Below are 24,159 nucleotides of genomic sequence, written 5' to 3' on the forward strand. Positions count from 1 at the left end.
AAATGTTGTAAATCTGGGAATGTAGCAGAATGCATGGGTGTTGTATGGGAACACCCACAGCAACACCCATGGAACACTCGTTTCAGGCAAAGTGTTGTGCGAAAAGGGACCGTATTTCCAAGACCACAAAAAGCCATGTATGAGGGAGAAGTGTGGCTCAATGGTTAGAGCGGCAGACCCTGATGCAGAGGTCTGGCCCGGGACCAGGGTTCAATTCCCCGCCTCGGCAGGTCTTGGGCTCAGTTTCCTCGGACCCGATAATTCTCGCCTCGGTGCCTATTCTAATCATGGGTCCCACTCTGTGACTCAGGACAATAGCTTGCTTAATCTCCACAACGGCCCCAAAACCGTTGGGATGCCTGGTTTCACCCTGGGGGTGCCCGGGAGTGGACACTCACAGGGAAAACCAGGAAGGGTTCCTAAGCGGTATACGTACAGCTCCGGGACACCACCTTCGGGAAGTAGCTGTGCCCTCTATAAATATCGGTACATTTACATTTACGTAGCCTTGTAAATATGGAGCACCAAATTGTGCTGCCTGTGCGTCAAAAAAAAGTGACACACCGGTGGTGTAAGGGGCATGTAAATAAGCCCCAATATGTTTAAGTTGGCTGACACCAGATACTTATAAAGTATATGACATGAATTGTGGCCTTGATGCAGAGATGTGACTGATCGTTGATGTTTACAGCAAAGGTTTGGACGTGAGAAAGAATGGAGGGCAGGGCTGTTTCGGTTGTAGGTGACTGTTGTGAACACAATGTAAGGCAAGTGTTCCTTGTAAAGCTAGACAATATACTCACCCGAGTTGACTGAGTGCAGAAGGTCCCATGTTGTGGAGGTGGTGCTGTTGCCAGCCAGTCACAGAACCAAGATGGAGGGCGCTCGCTGTGTTAAACCCAGACAGAGATGTTAGGTCTGCACTGCTCAGCGAGTATTCTGAAAGCAAAGAGAGAAAGAAAAGGAAACTTTGAATATAAGTGCATTCTATACAATCAAGACATCAAGTGAGGTAGACTGGTAATTATTCTATAAATTATATTTATATAGTGTAACACTTTACATCCAAACCTTTCCAAACAATTCCCTTTCTGGACCAGACTTACTGCTCCCCTTAGTGGATGCAACCTGTCTCCTCAAGACGAAACAGAGTTAAAGCAGATGTGCTGCTGATGTGGAGAGGCGGAGAACCCCACAGTAAAGGACGATCGATGACACTAGCTGAATACGTTCACAAAAGCCAGCCTTGCCATTTTGCTTTGCATGCCCTTGATCAGGACATCCCAGATATTGGGGCTCAGGTGTTTATTTGCAATGATGGCATTGGTTGCTATGGGTGGCAAAGGAGTTTGGGGTGATGGCACCGAGTGCTCACCGATGCCTAATTCAGAGGTACCGAGGTCGTCGCCTGAGCCAAGAACAAAATTCAGAGCCTACACTTCGTCACTCAGGCCTAGGCTTATAAAAATCTAAGGGTATAGTTACTAATCTCTCACACAGGGCAGCAAGCAAAGTTGCTGTGCTGCAGTGCCTGAAAGGGAGAGAGCAGAAATTCTCCATATTTACACGACATGGAGCATAAACATCAAAGCAGACACTCTTGCACAGTAGGTCAAGGGTGCCTTCATTAAAGGCGAGATTTTTTTTGTGCAAGAAGAGACATCTTCCAACGCAAAAACAATCTTCAGGAGCATTTTCTCTTTCTACATGTGCTGCAGAATGCACACACTTAGAAAGAGGCAATATCAAGGAGAAATAAAGATATTTCTCCTCATTACACCTTACTGGGGAAGGCGCAACATTTTGACACATTCCCAGGTTTCCTAGCTTTAGGAAATCTGGGAATATGCCAAAATCCATAGGTGGATGCATGAAAATGCCGATGGAACATCTCCCAGCTTGAAATATAATAAAGTGCAGCACAAGCAGCTGCGTTGATTAGCTTGGATATTTGCATGATGCAAAGAGGTGAAATACGATGTAAAGTGGTGCAAATGGCAATATTGACCAACTTTTAGCCGCAAAAGGATGTTTTTGTAGCAATACCTTGACAAGTAGCATGAAACCTCTGATAATCTATGCAAAATGAGAAACATCCCTGAAGCTTCACCTCAAGGAACACAGAGGAACTGAGTTAACACCAGAAGGATGCAACTCAAACTCAGGGCAACTGACATCCCGTAAAGTAGTGACAAAAGGGGTTTTCAAGGAATATGAGTAAAAAACAAAAAGCAGGTGGACACAATGGCCAAAAAGTAAATCCTGAGTTATCTATGCGTAGTAAGTATAATTTTCATGAAATGTCATATATTGCAGATTTACGTGTGGTAGTTGATTGTACATAGATCATTACTGGAATCCATCATCACTTGCATTTGTTTCCTGTGTGTGAAACAAAACACTACAGACTTATATTGTTTTAATAGGAAGTTGAAACTAAAGTGAGTGTGGACAAACGTGCACGGATAGAGCTTTGCATGAGGAGAGAAAAACAAACTCATAAGCACTCTTTTTAAAAAATACATGTTTAGAATCAGCTACAAAGGACCCTCATATAATGGGTAGTCTTTAGTAAATATGATTTGTTGTGAATCGTGTTTGTTCTTAGAGTAAAAAACTCCTGGACCCTCTTTCCTACTGCCCAACCACTCCAGTGCCTACCAGTATCATGAGTTGCCAGCCAAATCACACTGAATTACAAAATATGGACATTTCACCAGCTTTCATATGAAGGTACTTTCAGGCTGGAAACCAGACAAAAATGGGGGGAAAAAATCCAAGGACCTGGGTGTGGATACTCACTATACAGTGAATCCCCATTTCTACCACAGTTGTTTTGCATCTAAATATAACTGAAAAGCACAACATATTCATTTCAGATGTGGGAACACGGATACACTATTCCCAGTGCAGTAATGGCTGTTACACACAAAGTTGTAGTGGTTATGCGTGATGTGTCCTGCCTCCCTCGCCCTCACACACCTCCCCAGCATACGCCAAAGCAACAGTGTAGGACACTCCTTCTCCTCCCTCACTACTAAAGCCTGGACCAACCTTCCTCTTCACCTCCAGACCTCATCCTCTATTCTAGAATTCAGGAGAGGACTCAAGACCTGGCTGTTCAACTGGACTCACCCTAAGAACAAAGCCCTTAGCGCCTGGATACCCTTGTGCGTGATTAGCTGCGCATTATAAATCCTGATTGATTGGCTGATGAAATCCAGGGATGGAATAGTCATATGTTACAGGGTGTACATGTCAAGACCATATCTCTCTTCACTGAATATACTGCATGGATAAAACTTGGACTATACACATAGGCATATGCCAATATCAGTGTCAAATAACACATTGAAGTCTCACCGGCTTACATCCTGTCATGACAGAAAGAAAATAAATTGATTCACAAAGCTATCTTTCATGAGTAAGTCTGATCTCCGATTGGAAATTCAGAATAATTCAGGAGTAAGTTATGGGAGTGTCACACCTCTTCAAGAAAATTGTTTGTGAATCAGACACAGTGCACCTTGTAGCACTCACCTGTATAAAAAGCTTATTTCTTCCGGTCCATTGCCATAGACTGATACATTACAGTTCAAACGACTTACCGAGCTTTATCTGAGGGTAGTTGTGGCATTACAGATGAAAGAATTGACAACGCTTTATCTGTGAGTAATGTCGTTTTATTATTGTATTAGTTGAAACTTACTTCTGAGTTTCCTGTGCTGACTCGGGAAGATCTTTTTTTGTGAGTAGATCTACCTAGTTGTAGTTTTAGAAGTAATACTACTTATGAATGCCTCGCCTTATGCAAAATTACGAATGAATGAATGATTGAATGACTCTTTTAAAGAATGAACAGCTACACGCGTAGGATTGTCATGGCGATTGGGACCTATGGAAAGCCTTCCCATCAGAAGAAAGGATATTTAATTGCTCTGAAAACATGCCTTAGGTTGTTTATGAAAATACATCTTGCACGGTTGTATTTTTAATCTTACAATTAAAGTTGCGATGTCTTAAGGTATAGCAGGTCGTATAGGTAAAACTTAGTCTTAAACCATATTCTCTTATTCACTGGAAGCTAGTTGACTGAATGGTTTAAAGTCGCTTCAAAAGGTATTGTGGTTGGCAAAGATGAAGCGCATTGCTCATAGTCCAATCTGTAAGTCATTAATGCTTAGATTATGATTTTCTGTGAAGCAGTAGGAAGAAGTGAAAAAATGGTGCAGAAAGTGAGCAAAATTAGGAAACATGTAGCTACAACTTTATTGATGTGAAGGGAAAATTGTAGCTGATTATCTAAAAGCATTCTTACGATTCGAGCTGAGGTTACTGGAGTTGGTGTCACTTCAAGCTTTTTTGGCCACTAAGATGGTATTTACTTGTCAAACAGAAGAGCCTCTTTCTTTTCACCATTCAATTTTAAATAGTTCTAATGCATCCAATTCTCTGTGTCAGTCATGTACTCAGCAACATTCTTCCTAGAGGCTTCTTACTTTTGGAATATTTATATCCTAATGTGGGTATTGTAGGATATGACATCAGGGTCACTCAAAAAGATCTTACAATTTTGGATACAGGACCCGTACATTTTTATTGAAGAACATAGGGCTGAGTAATGATCCATGCATTACACCGCAACAGATGGGAAAATGTGGTGACTCGTATGGGGACGGGAGGACTACTACACACTGAACTCTGTTTTCAGCCAACAATTTAAACCAGTGAGGAGCCACGTCATTAAATCCTTTATCCTTAAGTCACTGAAGGAATAAGGCATGAAAGATGGTGTCAATGGTCGCAGGGATGTCTAACAAGACCAAGGAGGCAATGCTACCCTGATCTAGGATTTCTCTGAGATTGCTGGTTACTGCCAATATAGTTGACTCTATACTATGGTGTGATCTAAAGCCTTACTAAGTAGAGTCCAGCAGAAAATGATCTTCTAAATGTTTGGAAATATACATACTAACTGTTTTTCCAGAATCTTGGCAGGCAGTGGTAATAGTGACGAAGAACAGTAGCTTAATGGAAGAGGCAGGTCTGCATTGGTTCTTTTCAGCAGTGGTCTGATAACAGCCTTCTTCCAGCTACGGGGACAGTACTCTGTTTAAGTGATGTAATACAGATACTGGTATGAACTGGAGCCACCCGTTCTGCCACCATGTTACGGATAGCCAGTGGACCCAGGTCAAGAGTAGAACTACGAGAGCAGCTCCTCAGTTTAAGCGGAAGAGTGATGCACCACTTAAATGCCCCCCAAAGCCCCAGAGATGAGAAATAAAACGGTAATTCATTGACATTTTATTTTTCATCAACCCGTCCTGAACAGTGCCAGGGTGGGGCATGGCCTGCTGAGTGGCAGCAGGGAGGAGTGTTGGACAGAGGGCTGCCTGTTCACTGTTTGAAGTGCACATCTCTTTGGTCGCACTTTAAACCTCTCAACCCAGCTGACTTAAGACAGCTCGGCTGAGAGCAAGTGCTGGCCTCCAGTGCGCCTAGAAGCCACTCCCGCCAACAAGTACACTGCTCTTATGCTGCATGGGAGCAGTGCAGGATTGGGCAAGGGAGTTTACTGGTGCCCGCACTACAGTCGAAAGAGAAGGTTCGGAGCAAACTACAGGTGAGGTACGTTTTTAATTTTGCATGCGCGTGCCCGCCGACCCATTCCCCATAGATGCCAGCCGCCACTGGAGCTTCACTATATTTCTGCTAAGAGATTATCCCCTTGAGATGTACTTAAGAGAGAAAATTCCCTCAAGGAATTGCTGTTATCTGAAAAAACATGATAACAAATTATGGGGAAATGGTTTGTATAAGCGGGTCCACACGTAAACATATTCTTATTTCTGAAAATGTGTACAAAAGTGACACCATCATCTGGAGCAAGACACAACTCTTCACAGAAAAAAAACGTTGTGAAAAACAGGACCAAAGGGGAGCGGGCAAGCTGCAGGCAGGTGAGCGCTCTGGAAGTTTGGAGTGCTACCTGCGAAGAAGTTGCACCGCACGGAGGGCTGGAAAACATATGCATGTTTAACTACGACAATAAAGAAAATATTAGGTACGCACACGACAGCTACAAGTACAAACGCTCATAGGAAATTCTATCGAAGTTTATATTTAAAAGCTAAAAAATAAGAATCAAACAACTCCACGTGTCCGATCTCTGCACCTCGACATCGCTGTGAGAAATGTCGCACATATACTTACCATTCCCATAAGCTGTGGAGAGAGCCGATGGGTAGCCCCCCATTCCTTGCCCTGGCAAAGTTGGGGTCGCTACAGAAACCACTGGCGTCGCTAATGACTGGGCAGACTGGGAGTTATTTATCCGCTGATTCTTCAAATGTAAAGAAAGAAAACACAGAAAATCCAGATGAGTTCATTTCTACTAAATGCATGAGATGCAGTATCATTTTTTCATGCATAAAAGATACAATACGATACACATTTCAAGAAATTAATGATTTAAAATGTGGCTCCTATGAACTCTGCCAACTCTATCATTTACAATCTTTCAAGAGACCAGCCGTTTCCATAGTAACACATTACATCAGAATCTCCACGGCAACTGAACTTGTATCAAGTACAGATTGCATTATTGTGGGTAAAAGGCAGACCATGTGGAAAACTGATGAAATATGTATACTGTACTTGCATTGTTTCTCTCTCCATTCAAATGCAAAATTTTCATTAAAATCATCCATAATGGGTTTTATGTTCTCCGGCTTTGCCGAAAGTGGGTGGCATAATAGGCTACGACCAGCAGAGGGCACTCTTGTCTTTCCGTTAGGATGTTTCTCAAAGCAAAAAGGTTAGCTTGTATTTCTGAACCGGCCCTCCGAATATTTTGCTCATTTTCCTGCACCCTTATAAAGAAATGCTTTGCAGATTTTATAGGCTAAATTTAGAAAGATGGCATGTAGCCGATTTTGACAGACAATTCAATGGGAGCTCAAATGGGTAGTGAAAAACTCGTAAGAGTCTTTCGAGGGTGATGGAATCTTTGGAGCACATGAGGCAACCATATTGGAACATTGTGAAGTAGAGTTTCAGCCATACACGCCACACGGCTGCACATACAGAAAAAAAACAATCACATAACCACAAGTCAATCTGTTCGGCTCGACTCAAGCACTTACCAGCAGCAGGTCAACATCCTCAGACTGAGAGCAGAGGGAAGGAGTATTAATTAACAATTAGAGAGTGGAAAGATGGAGAACCAGAAACAGAAAACACATTTGCAACACGCGGTGCACAGATCTCCATGCAGGCACAAGAGCACCCAGGCATGCAGAGGAGACTCGTCTAGGACCCGTGCCTGCCCCTGTCACCCTAATGAGGGGTGTGCTTGAATGTGGACGCCCCCTCAGCGCAGGCCACTGTCCCCAGCCCTCCTTATGTCATCTCTAGCAGAAAGGCGGGAATGTGCGGACCTGCTGGTTCAGGCCGGGGGTTGGGGGGCTGCTGGAATCATGGCTGCTCGAGGCCTCTCGGAAAGTATAGCTTTAAGGGTCCCTGGAATAAATCATTGCGCACAGACAGCTTGTCAGGGCAGGCCTGTGGGAGATCGTGGGTGTGGGGAAATACATCTTAGAACCTGCCAAACCAGCCCCTGCCCGGCTTTCAAACGTGTGCCTATCTCATCTGAATGGGTTCATTTCTAGTCCTGGCCCCGGTCTGTTTTTCGTGCCAGGCCTGTCTTCCTGTGGCCATTTAGGACAGAGGATGGAAAGGTGAGCTCGCTGAAAGGTGCAAGTAAACCTCCCAGGGACTCATTTCTGCGAGCTGGAGAACTCGAGCAGCTTGAACATGCCAACGTCCCGAGATGCCCAGCTGAAACAAAAGGCCTGACATTGCAGGGCATTAATCATGCTGCAAAGTCAAGCTTCGCGAGCTTCCTCGTCTCCTGCCTGCACAAGGAAAGGACCTGCGGAGAAACCCCTGAGGGCACAGTAGCTGCTGGCGGAGAATCCAGAGGCCACAGAGACAAATGTCACACACACTAGATGAATCACATGCTTTTCTTGCAAGAACAAAGCAAGCAATGAGACCGGCTGAGTGCAATGTTCCTCAGTCAAACCAACACAGCAGCGCCACATAAAACCCATGCTGACTTACGGAACAGCAACATGGTGGGGCGTCGCCCCAGAGCACGCAGGGTTTTATTTACCTAGGGTTTGCAAAAGCACTCTTGTGGCGCAGAGCCAGGCAAAGGCCTTGATGCACAAATTCGCAAAGCACCGCAAGAATGCCCACACAGCCCTTAATAAATAACTCCCACCATTTGTTGGGGTACCATCGCCCCATCGTGGTTTTTCGCTTTTTCGTCGATATTATGTCATTTAAAACATCAAAAGATCTCATTGGGACAAGTAAAACATGCAGCACTCCCCTTGCACTTCCAATGCGGCCTAGCGCCCTCTCAGACAGCGTGATGAGGCAATGGCGGGAGTAAATGCAAAGCAAACAAAAGCATGCACACTTTGAACTAAAACAAATGACTGCTTCCAAACATAAAGGAAATGAGCAGATGCATTACCACAGATGGCATGGTATTCTTGCTGCCTGGTGGAATAAGAACTCGGAGGTCAGGCTTACGGTTGTTCATCCCTAGGTTCATTGGTGGCGGGGATTTTGCTTGCATGTTCTTGTTTAGGTTACCAGGTGAGACCAGCAGACCTGGCGAGTTTCGGGGGTTACCATATCCGTTCCCTGTTGAAAAATGAGAATACGGTTTTCTATTGAGGCTGACACAATATAAAAAGTGCTCTTTTATCATGTTTGCATTAAATGCCCATGGGTTATCTATAAAGCACCATACATCCAACCTGCTTGTCAGGTTCCTCTCCACACATCCGCCCCTCAAGCGCGGCCCTGCTACTAGTGACATCCAGGTAAAGGAAACACAGCTTTAGTTCAGGCACATACATTCCATATGTTAAAATTCAACAGCTTAGACAGTTACCCACTGACCTTTCTCTCGGGTCATGCAGGTACTCTACACTGGAGGGGCCAGCTTTATGCAGGCTCTACCACGCATAACAGCAGGTCTGGGCTTGAATAGTGGGTGTTTGTGGGAGTGAATTATTTAGTGTACTAAAAGAGCTCACTCCTTACACGAGTCCATTACACATTTAAATATCTTTGCAAAGTAAGGAGAACATGCACGTCATTAAATGTTCAAAGCTTGACACCACTTCTTTGGCAGGACATCCTTAATAATACGTGTGTCTTGTTCACCACCCTTTCTAGACATTCAGTATCTGCTGACTTACAGGAAACCACTGCAGTTCTATGTGCAAGGGTACAGCCTCAAAACACTCAGAACTGCTTGCAAAATTTTAACAGTTATGGGAAGCAAAAATAATATCCGACATTAAGTCCCAAAATCCCTGAAGCACAAAACTTTGAAACCAGCCATCTCTGGAGCAGCCCCAGAACTATGAAACTCTGCCCTTCTCCATCAGGCAAGCTCATTTTTTTTCAACACTTTCAAACAAACTCAAGACTTTCTTGACAAAGAAGTACTATAACCACCTTATGCTCAAGTTGATCTTCTGACAATGACTTATACATTTAATTTCTGGTTCATGATTCCTGTTCTTACTCAATATACTCACTCCAACTTTGTGAGTTTATCTCTGTAAAACAAAAAAATAGTTTAAAGTTTGCTGAATGGCCATCAAAACCAATGGTGGCCGTCCACCAAACTTTATGTACATTGAAAGGAACTTGGTGGGTGGTTCCTTGAAAAGTACAGAGATGACCGCTGGGCTGGCAACCATCCTGACATACGGTCCATCAAAATCTAAATCAGGACCTTAGTATCCAACCACCTAACTAAGCATGGGCAAAATGAAAATTACACTGGAGGAATTAATGTAATTTCTAGAATTTCAAATTGCACGTGTTCCTTGAAATTCTTGAAATGAACTCATTATGCCACTCTGCAAAATTACAAGTCATCTGCATTAAAAATGTACTGAAAATTTGCCGTTTGTGGGGACAATTTACTGTGGACACATAGGAACAACAAAATGAGAGTGATTGTTGTTTCTGGAGCTTTAGAAATGCATTCCCGCACCAAAAAATTGATGCATTAAACATTAAAATATAGCAATAAAGGACGGATTTGCATTTCACATAATTAAATGTAATTTTGTATAATTTCGCTGAAATTTTGCATAATCACATCAAAGCAAATTATATGAATTTCACACAACCCTACACCTAATAGTTTTAAGCATTATATAGAAGTTGTATGTTTACATTATGGAAAACATTCTGACTATGTTGGTCTGTTTAAACGCTTGCATTGTTTTAGATAAAAACTAAATGCTTCAGTACTCATTTGCAAGCATCACAGGGAGTCATAACTGGAACTGCACCTAGAATAATTATGTTTCAGATATCTTGTGTGGTTGAAAAATCTCACACAGGTTGTCTTTTCTGTGACTTGAGATGATCTGAGGCAACGTATAGGAAAAGGGAACTTTATGGCTGATTCCTTTCTTTCAAAGAACAAAACATGCTATTTCTTAAGCCTTAATGATTGAAGTGCCGTGATTAGCAGTCCAGGTAATTTTATGCCATCATATTGTTAACAAAATTACCACCTAATATATATTGCGACCTAAATATTGTTTGCAAAAATATCTCTCAATCAGGTTTTTGTTAGTAACTCTCACTGGACATTATTTTTGTGAACTATATGTAGGTCACACTATTTTTGCCAGATTCTACGATACTCTGGAACAGTCCTGCCCTGGAAGATATTCTACTCACTTACTTACTACTTACTCACTCACGAAAGGTGCCGACATGGATTATTCGGTTTGAACATACATAAATTCTGTGCCTTCCAATCACAGTGTCACTGATGACGCGATAAAAGTCTTGGAACATTCTGTCTGCTCTTGTGGACACCTCCTGCGGCCTCACTAGTCTTGTGTTGGCTAAGCGTGTTGGACTGCCGCCTCAATGCCTTACTCTCACTACCTGCCTCTCTCTACCTCCCCCACTACTGCCTCTTTGAGCCATCACAGTGGAAAGTAGGGACTATTGCATGGGTGGAATCGAAAAGAATATGAAGGAAAAGCAGCTAATCTGAAATTCTGAAAATAGTCTCCAAATGGCATCTGAGACCCATGCAAGGAGAAGGTGTGATCACACCATTGTTTACTTCTTTCATCAACACAAAAAGTGAGGCTTGAAGTCCCTTTATCTTTGCCCACGGGCTTACACCCAGCTGCCTACAATATCGAGGCAGGAAAATAAAAAAAACTATGACATGTATTCCTCTGCAGTATAGCATCAACAGCAAACTAAAAAATACTCTGTAGGAGTATGTCAGGGTTGACTAGACCCACGAGTTTCACTTTTAAGAGATAAACAGGCCAGGCTCAGTGAAATATGCAAACTGTTTCCAATGCATCCCTCCTTGTGATCGAAAATAATCTTGAACAGCCGTATGCATGACGAGGCACTTCCGGTCAGGACACGTCTCGACGCAAGCACGCCACGTCCACAACAAAGCGCGTCTTCTGTTCGATTGTTCTCTGCCGCTGAGAGTAAGAACGGCTGCTGCCTGGATGTACTGATGGAATCACAGATCTTTCAGTCTGGGAGACAACTAAAACAAGCGCTAAAAAGCTGAGGTTATATAAAAGACCATTTTGCTTCTTGTTAAACTCCTGCGGTCCAACAAATGACTGAGGTGACAGGAAGTCCCGAATGATCAAGCGCCCTTTATTTCTGGAAGCTGTAGCCCCACATGATGTTCCCCTCTGTGCTGACAAGAAGACTCTAGGAGTTAAGAGTCACCTGCTGAAATCTGGTGGGATGTACAGGCCAGGACCAGCTCTGCCTCACATCCTTCTAAGGTCATCGGAACTGAGTACACTATCATTGGCGCTAGAAGCAGATGATGGTTACTTCGCAGGCAGCAAGGCCGCTAAAGTTGCCTCCAGATGCATGACACACAGACCCACACTTGTCTGTGTGTGTGGGAGGGCGCACACTGATTTCTGGGTGATGTTGTTAAACACGCCATACATATGCCTTACTGCTGGCCATCACGAGTCCCAACTGGACACAGCATATATAAAAACACCACACCATGCATTAGACAAAAACAAACCATACGGCTCAAAATGTGCCACGGGTGGCTATCAAGTGGCTTCCAAAGGTGCTTAATAATAAAACAGTTACCAGAAAACACAAAAAAGAACACAATGCACAGAACAACTCACACACATCCAATAAAGCTCAGGTAGGCTATAGGGAGGTTCACAGCTGTACTCACAATCAAAACACCCAATAGAAATCAGTGGGCAGAGCACAACTAACACAGTTCAGATATGCCATATAGCCAGCGATCACAAAGGACAGTTCTCTTGTGCCAAGTGGAAGGAAGTTTACCACTGGCCAAAGGGCATGTTGCAAAGCCCTCCAGCCTCATTTCCCGGGCATCAATATCCCACTCACTCGCACTGCAATGATCTGAACAAGTCCCAGCCCAACCATACCTGAAGCTCTGCTACCTCAGACTAAGAATTCATGCAACGTGGATGTAGTAAACGTATTCTGCTCTTAACGTGGCCACCTTTGGCCATTAGACCTTCCTCCAGTCATGTATCTACAACAGTGGACTATAGCAGACTGTCATGAACGTTCAGGCTCCAGCCTACAGAGGAAAGGTTGACATGATATGGATGACACAGTCACACTGAAAACAAACACTGCCTGCCGAAGGCAGCACCTATGGCTGAATGGACGCCATTAAATGTCAATACCATAACAAGCGTGGCCTGTCGCTGCTTTCGCCAGGCACCGAGACAAGCACCAGAGATGGCAAAACCCCATAGCAGCCAGTGAATGACAGGTGAAACCTGGAGACACTGCAGTAAGAGGGAGGACACTGATGTAACACAGGCCCCTGCTGTCTCTGTGCTGCAGCGGGGCCACAGCCTTTAGGGAGTATCTCTCCTCAACTTTAGTCCTTTCTAAATATGTGTGGCAATCAGGATGAGCGAAACTATGGGGGTTTCTCCCTAATCTACCAAGAGGTTCATGCTACGTTCTGTCACTGTGCTCAGGCCAGGGCACAGTTGCTATTTGCTGCTGCACCACGTGACCGAGACGGCCTGGGAAATGCTGTCCTACAGTAAGAATGCTTAGGCACACTCAGACTTTTCTGCTAAAAGGAAGTGAAACTTCTTCGTGAAATGTGGTGTTATGTGATACCAGAGAGTTTGCCCAAAGCGTGTACAATTGTAGCTACACCCTGGGGTCTGAGGGAAAAACACTTTTTTTTCTTCCTTCGACAACTTTCTAAGAAAGTTAACCCACGGTAAACAGCGGACCCTCTGACGCATTTTTCGGGTGAGGGGGACACAAAATACATGAAAAGAAAAAAGACCTGGTACAACAACTTCTATTCACATCAAACGATAATAAATACGATAAAACAGTTTGACACGTGTCAAGGGCGGTGAGGGCTCCACGCGCAGCAGCCGGCAGCAGAGCATAGGTGGCACCTGCACGCACAGTGAGTGCGCACGCGCACTGTCCCAGTCTTCTGCGGGCCTGGGTTCTCTGCTGTTCTTGGCACCGCGTGCCAGCCAGCCAGCCAGCGTGCTGGAGCCATGTAACAACCATTTCTGCTTCCAGCCACCGAGCTGCTACCCTCCTTGGCCCCCAAAGAGCTTCAAGGCTCTAAAACTGCAGATTCTCGGCCAGCGACATACGAACCCATCATCTGGAAATCAATGATAAGTTCACGTGTGGTTTGCAGCGAACAAGAGCCTGCACTTAAACCGGTTTTTTTCCAAACCGCATCCTTCGTACTCAGAGTGCTGCGGCCTGCTCTGGGCGGCCGTCCTGCCTCCAGATCTCCAGCTCCGTTCGGAGGCAGGAGGGCTTCAGCAGCCCTTTAATGTGCAGATGAAACCTCCCTCCGTCCTATACTTTACAATTACACCCCGCCTAGAAAATGGCCGGTTTGGATGGGGCTCTGCGCGCGGCGTCACATTCCGCTACCCACTAGAAAGGGGGGAAAGTATACATTAAAAAATGAATGGATCTCCTGATTATAGAGGACACAAAAATGAAACCAGATGGCCTCCCTCTGCAGGATGGCACATTATTTCAACTAGATCACAAGCGGCAGGCTCCCTGGTAGTGACATCTTTGCGTGTCACGCGGGCACGGTTCGTGGAATTTAACACGGGGGCTCTTCGTACGTTTTTTGGAAGCGCCACAGACAATGGAGGAATATTTAGATCCGACTGATCAAGAATAAATAAAGGTAGATTTTGAATTAGCATCCTTCCAGGAGCTGCGGGCACGAACATTCTACAGTAATGCACAACTACCTTTGCTACAAGAAGCAGCGATACGCGTAGTTGGTTCTGTACACCAACGCATAGCAGAAGAATACGGAACAAAACAGATTTGCTGCTGAAAACTTGGCCCATTGAAGCTTGGCCCCTGTGTCCTTCATACGGTCCCCCGGGGTGGAAGGCTGTGGTAAGATGCCGGATTCTGCTAGGATGACAGGGAAAACGGGGCATCCTAGTCTTTGTCTGCTATAGATGGTGTCTGATACGGGATGCAGCATGTAAGGAAACACGCACAAACAAAGCCAATAGGTCTGGCCATGACATAGTGAATGTGTCTGCAGGGACGTAGCTTCACGGGGGATGTTGAGGTGTTACACCCCCTTAAAAAATGTATTCTGAAGTAAATAGTTGGGTACAGGTGGTTTCAGTTGGGTATGGTGAGGTGTCTGTTGGACTTCACCCTGGATTTTTACATGCCCACACTGACAAAAAACACACACACACACGCTCTCTCTCGCCTTTGCCTCAAAACTGTAAGTTTCAACAACTATTGTGTGTGAAGTACTCCTAACAATCTACACTTCTCTCTTTCCTCTGCCTCTTAAGCTCCCCTTGTGTCCTGCTTCTCATTTAAGGTATTTTAACAAGATATGCCATTGTGAATCTTGGGAAATCTGAAGCTTAGATCCCCAATCTTAGCGGCCAAGCTCTGGCCATCTGTTCCTGTAATACGCACAGAGACTTTTGAACCAGCATTGCCTAAAAGGAGACACATGGAGAGCTGTGACTCACAGAAACTGCTGCTGGGTGATATGGTTTGCTGGTCCCACGGATGGCAATATAATGGGCACACTGGTGGCACATGCCATCCACCCCTTGAGTCTGCGGAAAACAGAGTTATGCCATGCCTTGGGCTTCTCAACCTGGAAAGCGGCTCATTGGCACCACCACAAATAGCAACATTCGTAATTTGTGGACCTGCAGCAGCACTTCAGTTAGATCTGTGATTCCATACGGCCACTGCACAGTTAGATCTGTGATTCCATACGGCCACCGTACAGCCAGGTGTAATCGCCAGAATTAAATTACATGAATCGTGCGTAGCACATGGCCCTCCACAATGCAAATCAGCCACGCAGTGTGCTTTGCGGTCACATTCCTCCTTCTATGTAACTGGGCCTGTTGAGACCTTTGTGTGTCTCCACTGATAGTTTTACATTAAAATCTGACATTCATTTCCCGCAGTGTGACAGTCATAGTATGACAGGACAGTACTGCACCTTTATTTTGATGCAAAATCAGCCTAATAAAGTGTTGATGAGTAAGTGGACTACATGAGGGAACAACCAACTCCTCGTGCTATATAGTAAATACCAAATATAGCCATTATTGCTGAACATTTACTCAGATATGCTGCAGGATAGTGAAACTGTAACTCCTTTTAAAATGGGACATAGGAGATTCTTCATTGGACACATTGCACTAGTCCCTACCAATGATAGGGTCAACTACTATTCTCTAACTCTGGAACCTATCAGGCAGGGAAAGAGTACGCCATCTCCTGAAGACATAGCCGAGGTAAATCAGGTACCTTCTGGCACCCTCCAAACCAATCTTCATTCTCTTTGACTCCATCGACTTTGTCTCCCAGTTGTCTTTGGTCCTTGCTCCTTCCTAAAAGGTTTTAGTGTACTATTTGATCAAAAACGCAGCTACAACTTGCCATCTTCAAAACTCTGTGATGTTCACCTTACTACATCTCCATGAATACGATAGAATATTAACAAAGGGATAACTGTAGAAGATTCTTATATCCATACATGGAGCCTTACTTAGGCACAAATAAGTGATGGAGGGAAATGGATAAATCAGTCTGAAGAACTTGTAATTAACCTCGGAGTCTTAGATTCCATCATTTTAGCTCATTTGTCACTACCATATAGCTTCATGCAACTCTGCCCTTCCTTTCATGGCGACTCAAGTGTGGCAGTGAACGACTCACAGTATTGGACTGCCTACTCCATGTGAAACCGCAATCATGGAGATATCAAGTAATGTTCAAACAGGAGGTCTCCACTTTCACCTCGCTGACCATTCGACCATGCCAGCTGAACCAGTGATACCTGGAAGTTTACATGCAATGTGTAGAGATGTCTGTGCCAGGTTATGTGGAGGAAGCTGTATCTCAAGCAGGTGATCGCTTAGCACTGCCCCCGGGAGCTCATGTATCAAGCTCTATGCGGTTACGGCTTTAATCCGTGCCCTTCTCCACAGAGGGAATTCTGCACCCAAGATGTGCACACTGTACCTCTCACTCTAACACCTTACTGTCCCTGAAAACCCCCGATAAGGCACCCAGTAGTGGCATTCGTGGACTCTCTTGCGTTTATGAAGTGACCTATATCTTAATTGACACACACAGCATCTGTCATTTCCATGTGATCACAAGTAGTAAAATTATATCACCTCTGCCTGTCTCTACGGGGGACTCCCTACGCTACTAACCATAATTCTGTCTCAGTAATATGGCTGCTAGTTCAAAATTAATTTCAGGTGGCTTCCCTACTCTGACCATGTGTATAATGGAAATCTATCCAAGCAAATTTAAAAACATTTTTCAATAACAAGTAGCCTAACCTGTGCTGACGATCACAAAAAATCGGATAATGCAATAGATATTTAAATAAAGTCAAATCTAATGATAAGGTGCAAAACTGAATGAGCCTGGGTGGGAAGGTGGTGCCTTGCTTTCTGCTTGATATGTTCAGGGCAGTGGTGTTGTATCAGACCCTCACCTGTGCCCTTGCCTGTACCCGAGGAGTCAATCAAGTCACCCCCACCTTTTTAATGTAAAATTGGAGATCCTAGAGGTATAGTGCCGGTATAGTGCAGGCCTCCCCATTCACCAATGTATAAATACCTGAGAAAACACCAGCACAAGATTGACAGGCAGAGGATATTGATATTCGAAAAATATCTACTACTGCAATGGAGTCCACACTGTTGGCCAACCAGGACTGCAGACTTTCTTGATCAACTCCGGATGAAGAAATGATCACCGTTACACCTTCTCACGCCACCCATCCTGCCACCGACTTTTCAATCCCTTGATTGAAATCCTTGCTCGAAAACCTAGATTAAGTCTCCAGTAAGTTGTCTGACTTCCATGAGTACTCCTGGGAGCTGCGACACCATCCCTCCTGAAAAGATCATTATGACCACTAGCAATGCAATGCTTGCTAGACTGTTTAAATCAATCCTTTGCTGCTGAAGGCAGCCAGCATGTTACAGCTACACTGACTGCCATGGCCAGGGATGTGAGCCTTTACATTGAATCAAGACACTGGCTTCTTTGGATGGCGGTGTGTGGCTCATGCATCTCTGCACTTCAGGACACACAGAAGTGAGGGACACACAGAAGTGAGCTGCACAAATCGTCTAACTAGGAAGGTGAAGAGGTGTTATAAGGAAAAGAGACTGTTTTCACTTGGAGGTTCCTACATTCTGTAAATCCTCTAGGGAGTGGAGCATGCTTTCTCAGAAAACACAGACACGCTTCCTTGAGAATAATAAAAATTCCTTTCCTTTTAGGAGGCTGCTTAAAACCTGGCAAAGACCGTGGGCAAAATATTAGTGAAAGGAGTGTCTGGGACCTTTCTTGATTTGTTTTTGGCCAAGCTTCTTCAAGGGCAGCATTTACTTGTTGATATAACTGCTGCAGGATTTATTTTTGGTTTTATTGCGTTTCTGCCTTCTGATCTCTGCACCCTTGAGTTTCCTGTTCGTGGTATACAAAGGTGCCAATAGATAAAATAATAAATATGATGCTATATTGTACATATAAAATGCTAGAACAATATTCCTGCCTATCCACATACCATAATACATCTAATCTTGACTAATGGAACCCCGACCCTGTTTGCTATGCCATTTGTGTCACTTAGGTTGGGGGCTATACGTATAACCCAATAAATATGTTCGTCCATTATCCTATTGACAACTACCCTATTGGTTACCCAAAATACCTCTATGGCAATTGTCGTTGAAAGAATGGTGCATATAAATATTCACAAAGTCTTCTTATGCCACAAGGATGGTTCGCAGAGTTAAATGCTCGCCGCTGAGACACGTAGGGATCTGCGAGTTACAAATTTGAATGCTGGCAATGCCAACTCAGCAGTTCACCCATAAGTAGTTGGTCAAGCCAGTAACATTACATTTGATAATGCTAACGCCTGTTTTATACAGAGCTTGGAAACAGTAGGAGTGCACCCTGAATTTCTATATAATAAGTAATTATTATGTTAACCTTTCATGCTCCTATTAACAACATTGACGGTGTTTTGCCATGAATCTAAATGATAGGAAAGCCCCAAATGAAAGCCACTTGGACATTTTAACATTTTAGGACTATCAGAGCGTCCGGTCCTAAGCCCAGACTTTCATCCAGCCTCCACGTGCCAAACTGTGGATGAGGAAATATGCTGGTCATGCCTCAAAACGCATTATCAGAGGACGCTTAAATGTAGGCCTCCTGCTAATGCCATGTTTCTGTCATGATGTATAATTTCTCGAGCACACATCTGTCCCCGCCCGGGCCCTCCAATTCTGGCCAGGATCTGCTTAAGTATAAGGTTGTGAGGAGGAGGATGAAGGCTGTTCATTTACTTCAAAGACGCTGCACTGCTTGGTGAACATTTCCATGTTGGTTTTGGTTGGATTGCAATTAGTCAGGTTAATGTACTGTGAAATGATTAGCAGATGCACCATGCCAGGAAGGCTGTCACTGTTTTAATTCCAATATCACAGTGTATAGTCAGCACTTCCACGTTTTTAACAAGTGCAGTAAGTGCACTATTTCCCTGGAGGACGCATCCATGTTCTTAAATGTAGCTGGTGAGCATGCTGTTCAATGCGCTCGGTTATTCTGTGAACTGCTGTCATGTGGCATCAATGTCTTTTAATGCAGTGATAGAGAAATATGCAAACACTGGAAAAACCGAGCCTTCCATGGGAGTGCATCAGAGCTGTATCGATGCGCACTATTTGTTACTTTGCGCCAGAGAAAAATGAGAATTATGTCAACAAAGTGGTAGTCAACATTAAAGAATCCTTGGATCTGGTGGAAGGGGCAGAAAGTATAAAATAAGTTATTACTGTTCATATGCAGTGACTTCTTGGTTTTGCGTTAGCCAAGGCCATTTGGGGCTTTCAGATAGCCCTCTTCATCCACTGGCCTTTTTTTATGCCATTCATATTTTTCTGCCATCATACTGCATGGGACTATGGGTCAGGCCACCACAGCCACTGGCTCACGTCATTGTGAGTGATGGAATTCTGCCCTTTCACAAGGAGCACACCTGCACACAAAGTAGTTTCCTTCTATACCAGGGACAACTAGGGCACTGTATGCTTTTTGAGACCAACAATTATTTTTGCTTTTAGCCAATTACATTTTTTATTGGCCCAGGAGCTCCTTCAACAAAATGGTTGGCAACAAACATGACAAAACAAGCAGTGACAAGGGAAAAAGGCTGACAGCCAATGCCAGGCCTATTGACTTGTTAAATCCATTCTTTGGATGGGACAGGAGGATGTTAGCTTGATGCAATAAGAGCAGGCTGCCACATCTTCTGGTGACATAATTACGAAACAATGACATGCTGCCTGCACCTTGCATGACTGCCATACAAGTAAGGAATGTACCAATGTTTCTGATGCCAGTTGTAAGTTGCCAAAGACACTGGCCCAAAATATTTGAATTGAGATGTGCCATGTCATAATTTACCACTCCAGATAAGTTTGATTGGGGGCCTTGAAGTGACAAAAAACTTGTTGACGAGAGCTTTCGGTTAGATTCTGAAAAAACATTTATTTCCATAATTGGGTTTTGGCAAATGTATATATGTAAACACAAGGAGATGATGGACGAAGCGCTGAAACTATTCAGACACTCACAATAAGTTCATCCGTGATTTACTACCATTCAGCCTAACTTTGGCAAGCTTCCCTTTTTGTTCAAAAATTGGGGTTATCTTCATTGAATGGTAGTGGGGGATCTCCAACAACGGTATACTACCAGAATATTGTAGTCAGTATACTGTCTAACATAAATATTGTGTCCTAATTATTGATTGCAAAAATTACCACCGCATTGGAATTAATAATCGAAAATATACACACAAGTTTAAGGACACATTCGTTATTTCAAAAGTATAACTAAAAAAAGGATATTCTACTATACAAAGGGATCTACATTGGAAAGTGAGCTAGGCTACACTTATGTACTTAATGGAGTTTATCTCAATAGGTCAGGCTTTACAGTTGCGACACAATGGTTCTCGGAGGTGGTGTTGGTGCTTTTGACACAGGAGAGGCCTCTATCCTCACGGCTTAGGGAAAGTGGTGAGCTAACATCAATAGGTGTTTGGTGGTACTGAAAAGTGCTGCTTGTCTTGCAGGCACCACTGATATATTCGTAAGAAAGCAGTGATTTACGTTGCATTATGTGTAGTAGTTTTAGGCAAGGTTCTCAAATTTCAGAGGTTATGGATTTGTGACTTAAGGACACTGCAGATAACATGTGACACTGATGTTGCCTTTGCGACTTTTCTGAAGGATTACAGACATGAGAGGAGAGATTATATTTTAGAAGAATCTGGTTACAAATAATTTGGCAAATGTTCAGAAGGTAACTTATATAAACTTTTGTGACTTCATCCTCATAGACTCATGTCAATGTCAGGCGCTTTACTCAACAAGCCCAACAAACTCACAAGCAGAACACATTTTTTGTAAATTTATACTACCTTTCCCTTAATGTTCTTTTGCATCTCCTAATTATTCCTACAAAGCCTCTCAAATATATCTTATGTTAAATTATGATTATGTAAATAATGGCAGAGTCAACACAAATGTAAATCTGGATTACATGGGGATAGCAAGATGATATTTAGTGGGAACTTTAAACTGTTTGATGATCATCCCACATAACAAGCAAAAACAAGGTGGATTTTCTGTATTGGAATGTAGGGTTAGAAAAGTACAATGAGAATGAGCTGTGCACACTGATTTAAGCTTGTTGTGGCTTAATACCAAAATGGCAGTCTGGCACCACAGGGGACAGACTCTCCCTCTACTGACATAGAGCATAGGTTGTATAGCCGTGTTTTTAAATGTATGCAGCAGTTTGGGGAAGACACGTGAGACAGTGTGCGAGACAAGCTGGTATCATAGTTTAAATAACAAAGTATCATTGGGGAGTGATTTTTTAAATGGACTGAAAAATGAAATGGAAAACATTTTTGCGAACTTTGCAAAAGAGAAACACAAGAGCTGAGAACAGAACTAATTGGTAGATTTAATAACAATTTTTAACATTACAAGACCCAAATTTGCTATCTGGCTTGAGTTGAGGTGTTGTTCCATCACAAAGGCCATGTGTTAGGACCACAACAGAGGGCCAGGTGTTAGGGGTATTAGAGATGGGTAGAACAAGCGTTCCTAACCGTGGTTCCAAGGTAATCCCATGACAGAGAATCAGGACCTCAGAAAAAGGTTTGAATGTAGGCAAATGTAAGATACCAAGACATTTTAGCCCCAATACAGCTTATGATGTTAGAGGATTGGACTCATCCTTTCGGAACAGATTTTGAGTACATAAGAGAAGGTTACATTTTAGACACATAATCAAGAACCACATGTTGGGCTCATTATAGAGGGCCAGAAAATGGCACAATAAAGAGGGTCCAAAGTTGTCTCCAGAACAGAGGACCGGAAGTTTGGGTCTATAAAAGAAGTTAGGACAGGGGGATTTTAAGACTGAACCAGGGGTTGGAGCCGTAGCAGTTAGCCAGAAATGTTTCTCCCCACAAAACCCTCTCTTTTATTTCAGCTTTCAGTGATATTTCATCTAATATTATTTCACTCTAGCTACCTCATCCAAGTCCTTTCCCTTTTCTCGCCTTCTTCTCCGCTTCATGGATGTTCACCTTATAATACTTTCTCCTTGGCTATCAGGAGAGAGTAGGGTTTTCTGGGCCTTACTCCGGAAACACTCCACTTCTTCATGGGTTTCTTGAGGACCAAAAACAATGGGTGATCTTGGTACTTTAAGACACTTTTACTTCAGAAACTCCCAATGAATGTCCTGCAGTGTTTGCTGGATATCTTTATTCAATGTAATGTATATATTATAAAAGCTACCCAGTGGAGGTATTGATTTTCGTTACAAATCTTGTTACAAAGCAACTGAATCTGCAGCCACTCCTGAAAAGCCTGGTGCTCAACTATCTACAAAAATGTGATGCTTGTTATTTATGGAGAATAGACCATGCATTTACTGAGACACCAGCAAAGTGTCCCCCATTATGCATATGCAGTCAGCATAATTGCAATGCTCTCTTTTTGACAGACGGGGTCTGCAGCTGTTGATGTGGTTGCAAAAACCATAACATGTCATTTTAGCTACATACTGTCTGAAAACTAGCCTTGAATGTGCCTAATGGTCACTGAAGATGGCCGTGTGGAAACAGTTTGCCACATGACATGTATATTTCCGCCAACGTACAGTTGATCGCCTGCATCAAGATTCAGGCACCTACGAGTCAAATGATATACCAGAAACATGTATTTTATACTGCAAAGAGTTTTGGGTAACACTTAATCAAAACGACTTATAAAAAGTTCAACTTCAAAATTCTATAGGATTTTTAAAATCCTTTAGAGCTATCGCCTTTCACTTTCTTGATACAGACTGTAAAACGCTTTGAAGTCCCTCATTTAAGCTCTGCTTTATTTTTGAGGTATTCAAAACATAGCGGATAATATGCATCTTAGGTATGATTAAAGTAGCCAGCTGCATAAAATTACCCACAAACCACATAATACAGGAGAAAAGGGAGAGGCCCATTACTGCACAAGCAGTATGATTGTTTCCAGAGGGTAAAGTAGCGCAACGGCCCTTTAAGCACTTTTTCCCCTAATTTCACATCCAGCCACGAGGAGGAAAACCATCCTACATACAATATTTTATGACGGTGTCTCGAGAAGAAGCTCCTTGTTTTAACATGTTTTGTTGTTTGGCAGAAATACACTGTGTGAGACATTGTACATAGAATGACAATTTATGTTTGTATTTGAATATGTTTTTTAGTGTTGAAACATAATTACAATTTTCACTGAAATGATACCATGTTGCACATGTCATGTTATATTGTGCCCTTCGACTTGTTTGTAGTCATGTGTAGCAGAAATGATACATGTGTAACCTGAGTAAGTCCATCTTACACATCAAAGGAATTCAGAAGCAGTGTTTCAAACATTTCAACTCAGAAATAACCTCCCTGTGGACAGTACTTGGCAGGCTTACATGTAGCCTGGATCTGGGCGGTCTAGTCACAAACGAGTGTGATGCCTGGGACCAGCACCAAATGTGAGGCCCTTTAGATCAGTGGTCTTCAATATTTTACTACTGCACACCACTTATATAAAAATAATCATCGAACCCCCTCCAGATTGACAAAGATATATTTCCAGAACTATAAAAGGGGCAGCTCTAAACATATTCACTAGTTCAAAGATTGGAGCAATGCTCAGTAATCTCTTTTAAAAATGTAATCACATTCATGAGGCCAAATGCTGTGGGCAGCCTGGTCTCCATGGAGTGAGTGATCCTTCATCAGAAATCACAACAGGGACTGTGAGGATTTTTTGGAACTACCCTCCCCCTCTGGACACCTAATCCCAGCCACTGATTAAAAATGCTATGATGGCTCACCACAGGGTGAGTCACAGGCATTCAGGTATT

General features: G+C 43.3%; 1 protein-coding gene across 22 annotated transcripts in view; it reads right to left on the reverse strand.

Annotated features, from left to right (window-relative positions):
* Window positions 1–24,159, reverse strand: part of MEF2C (myocyte enhancer factor 2C) — a 566,275-nt gene that overhangs the window by 17,806 nt on the left and 524,310 nt on the right. For 12 of the 22 annotated variants that reach the window (XM_078675348.1, XM_078675363.1, XM_078675359.1 and 9 more), the window contains 4 exons: window positions 8,549–8,721; window positions 7,149–7,172; window positions 6,217–6,346; window positions 804–939 (listed from right to left, as the gene is read on the reverse strand). In XM_078675348.1, coding sequence (XP_078531474.1) covers window positions 804–939; window positions 6,217–6,346; window positions 7,149–7,172; window positions 8,549–8,721 — 463 coding nt within the window. The remainder of the gene's footprint in view (window positions 1–803; window positions 940–6,216; window positions 6,347–7,148; window positions 7,173–8,548; window positions 8,722–24,159) is intronic. The other 10 variants (XM_078675358.1, XM_078675352.1, XM_078675360.1 and 7 more) reach the window with 1 other exon arrangement.

Source organism: Lissotriton helveticus, chromosome 2_1 (genome assembly GCF_964261635.1).
Source record: "Lissotriton helveticus chromosome 2_1, aLisHel1.1, whole genome shotgun sequence".
Classification (NCBI taxonomy): Eukaryota; Metazoa; Chordata; class Amphibia; order Caudata; family Salamandridae; genus Lissotriton; species Lissotriton helveticus.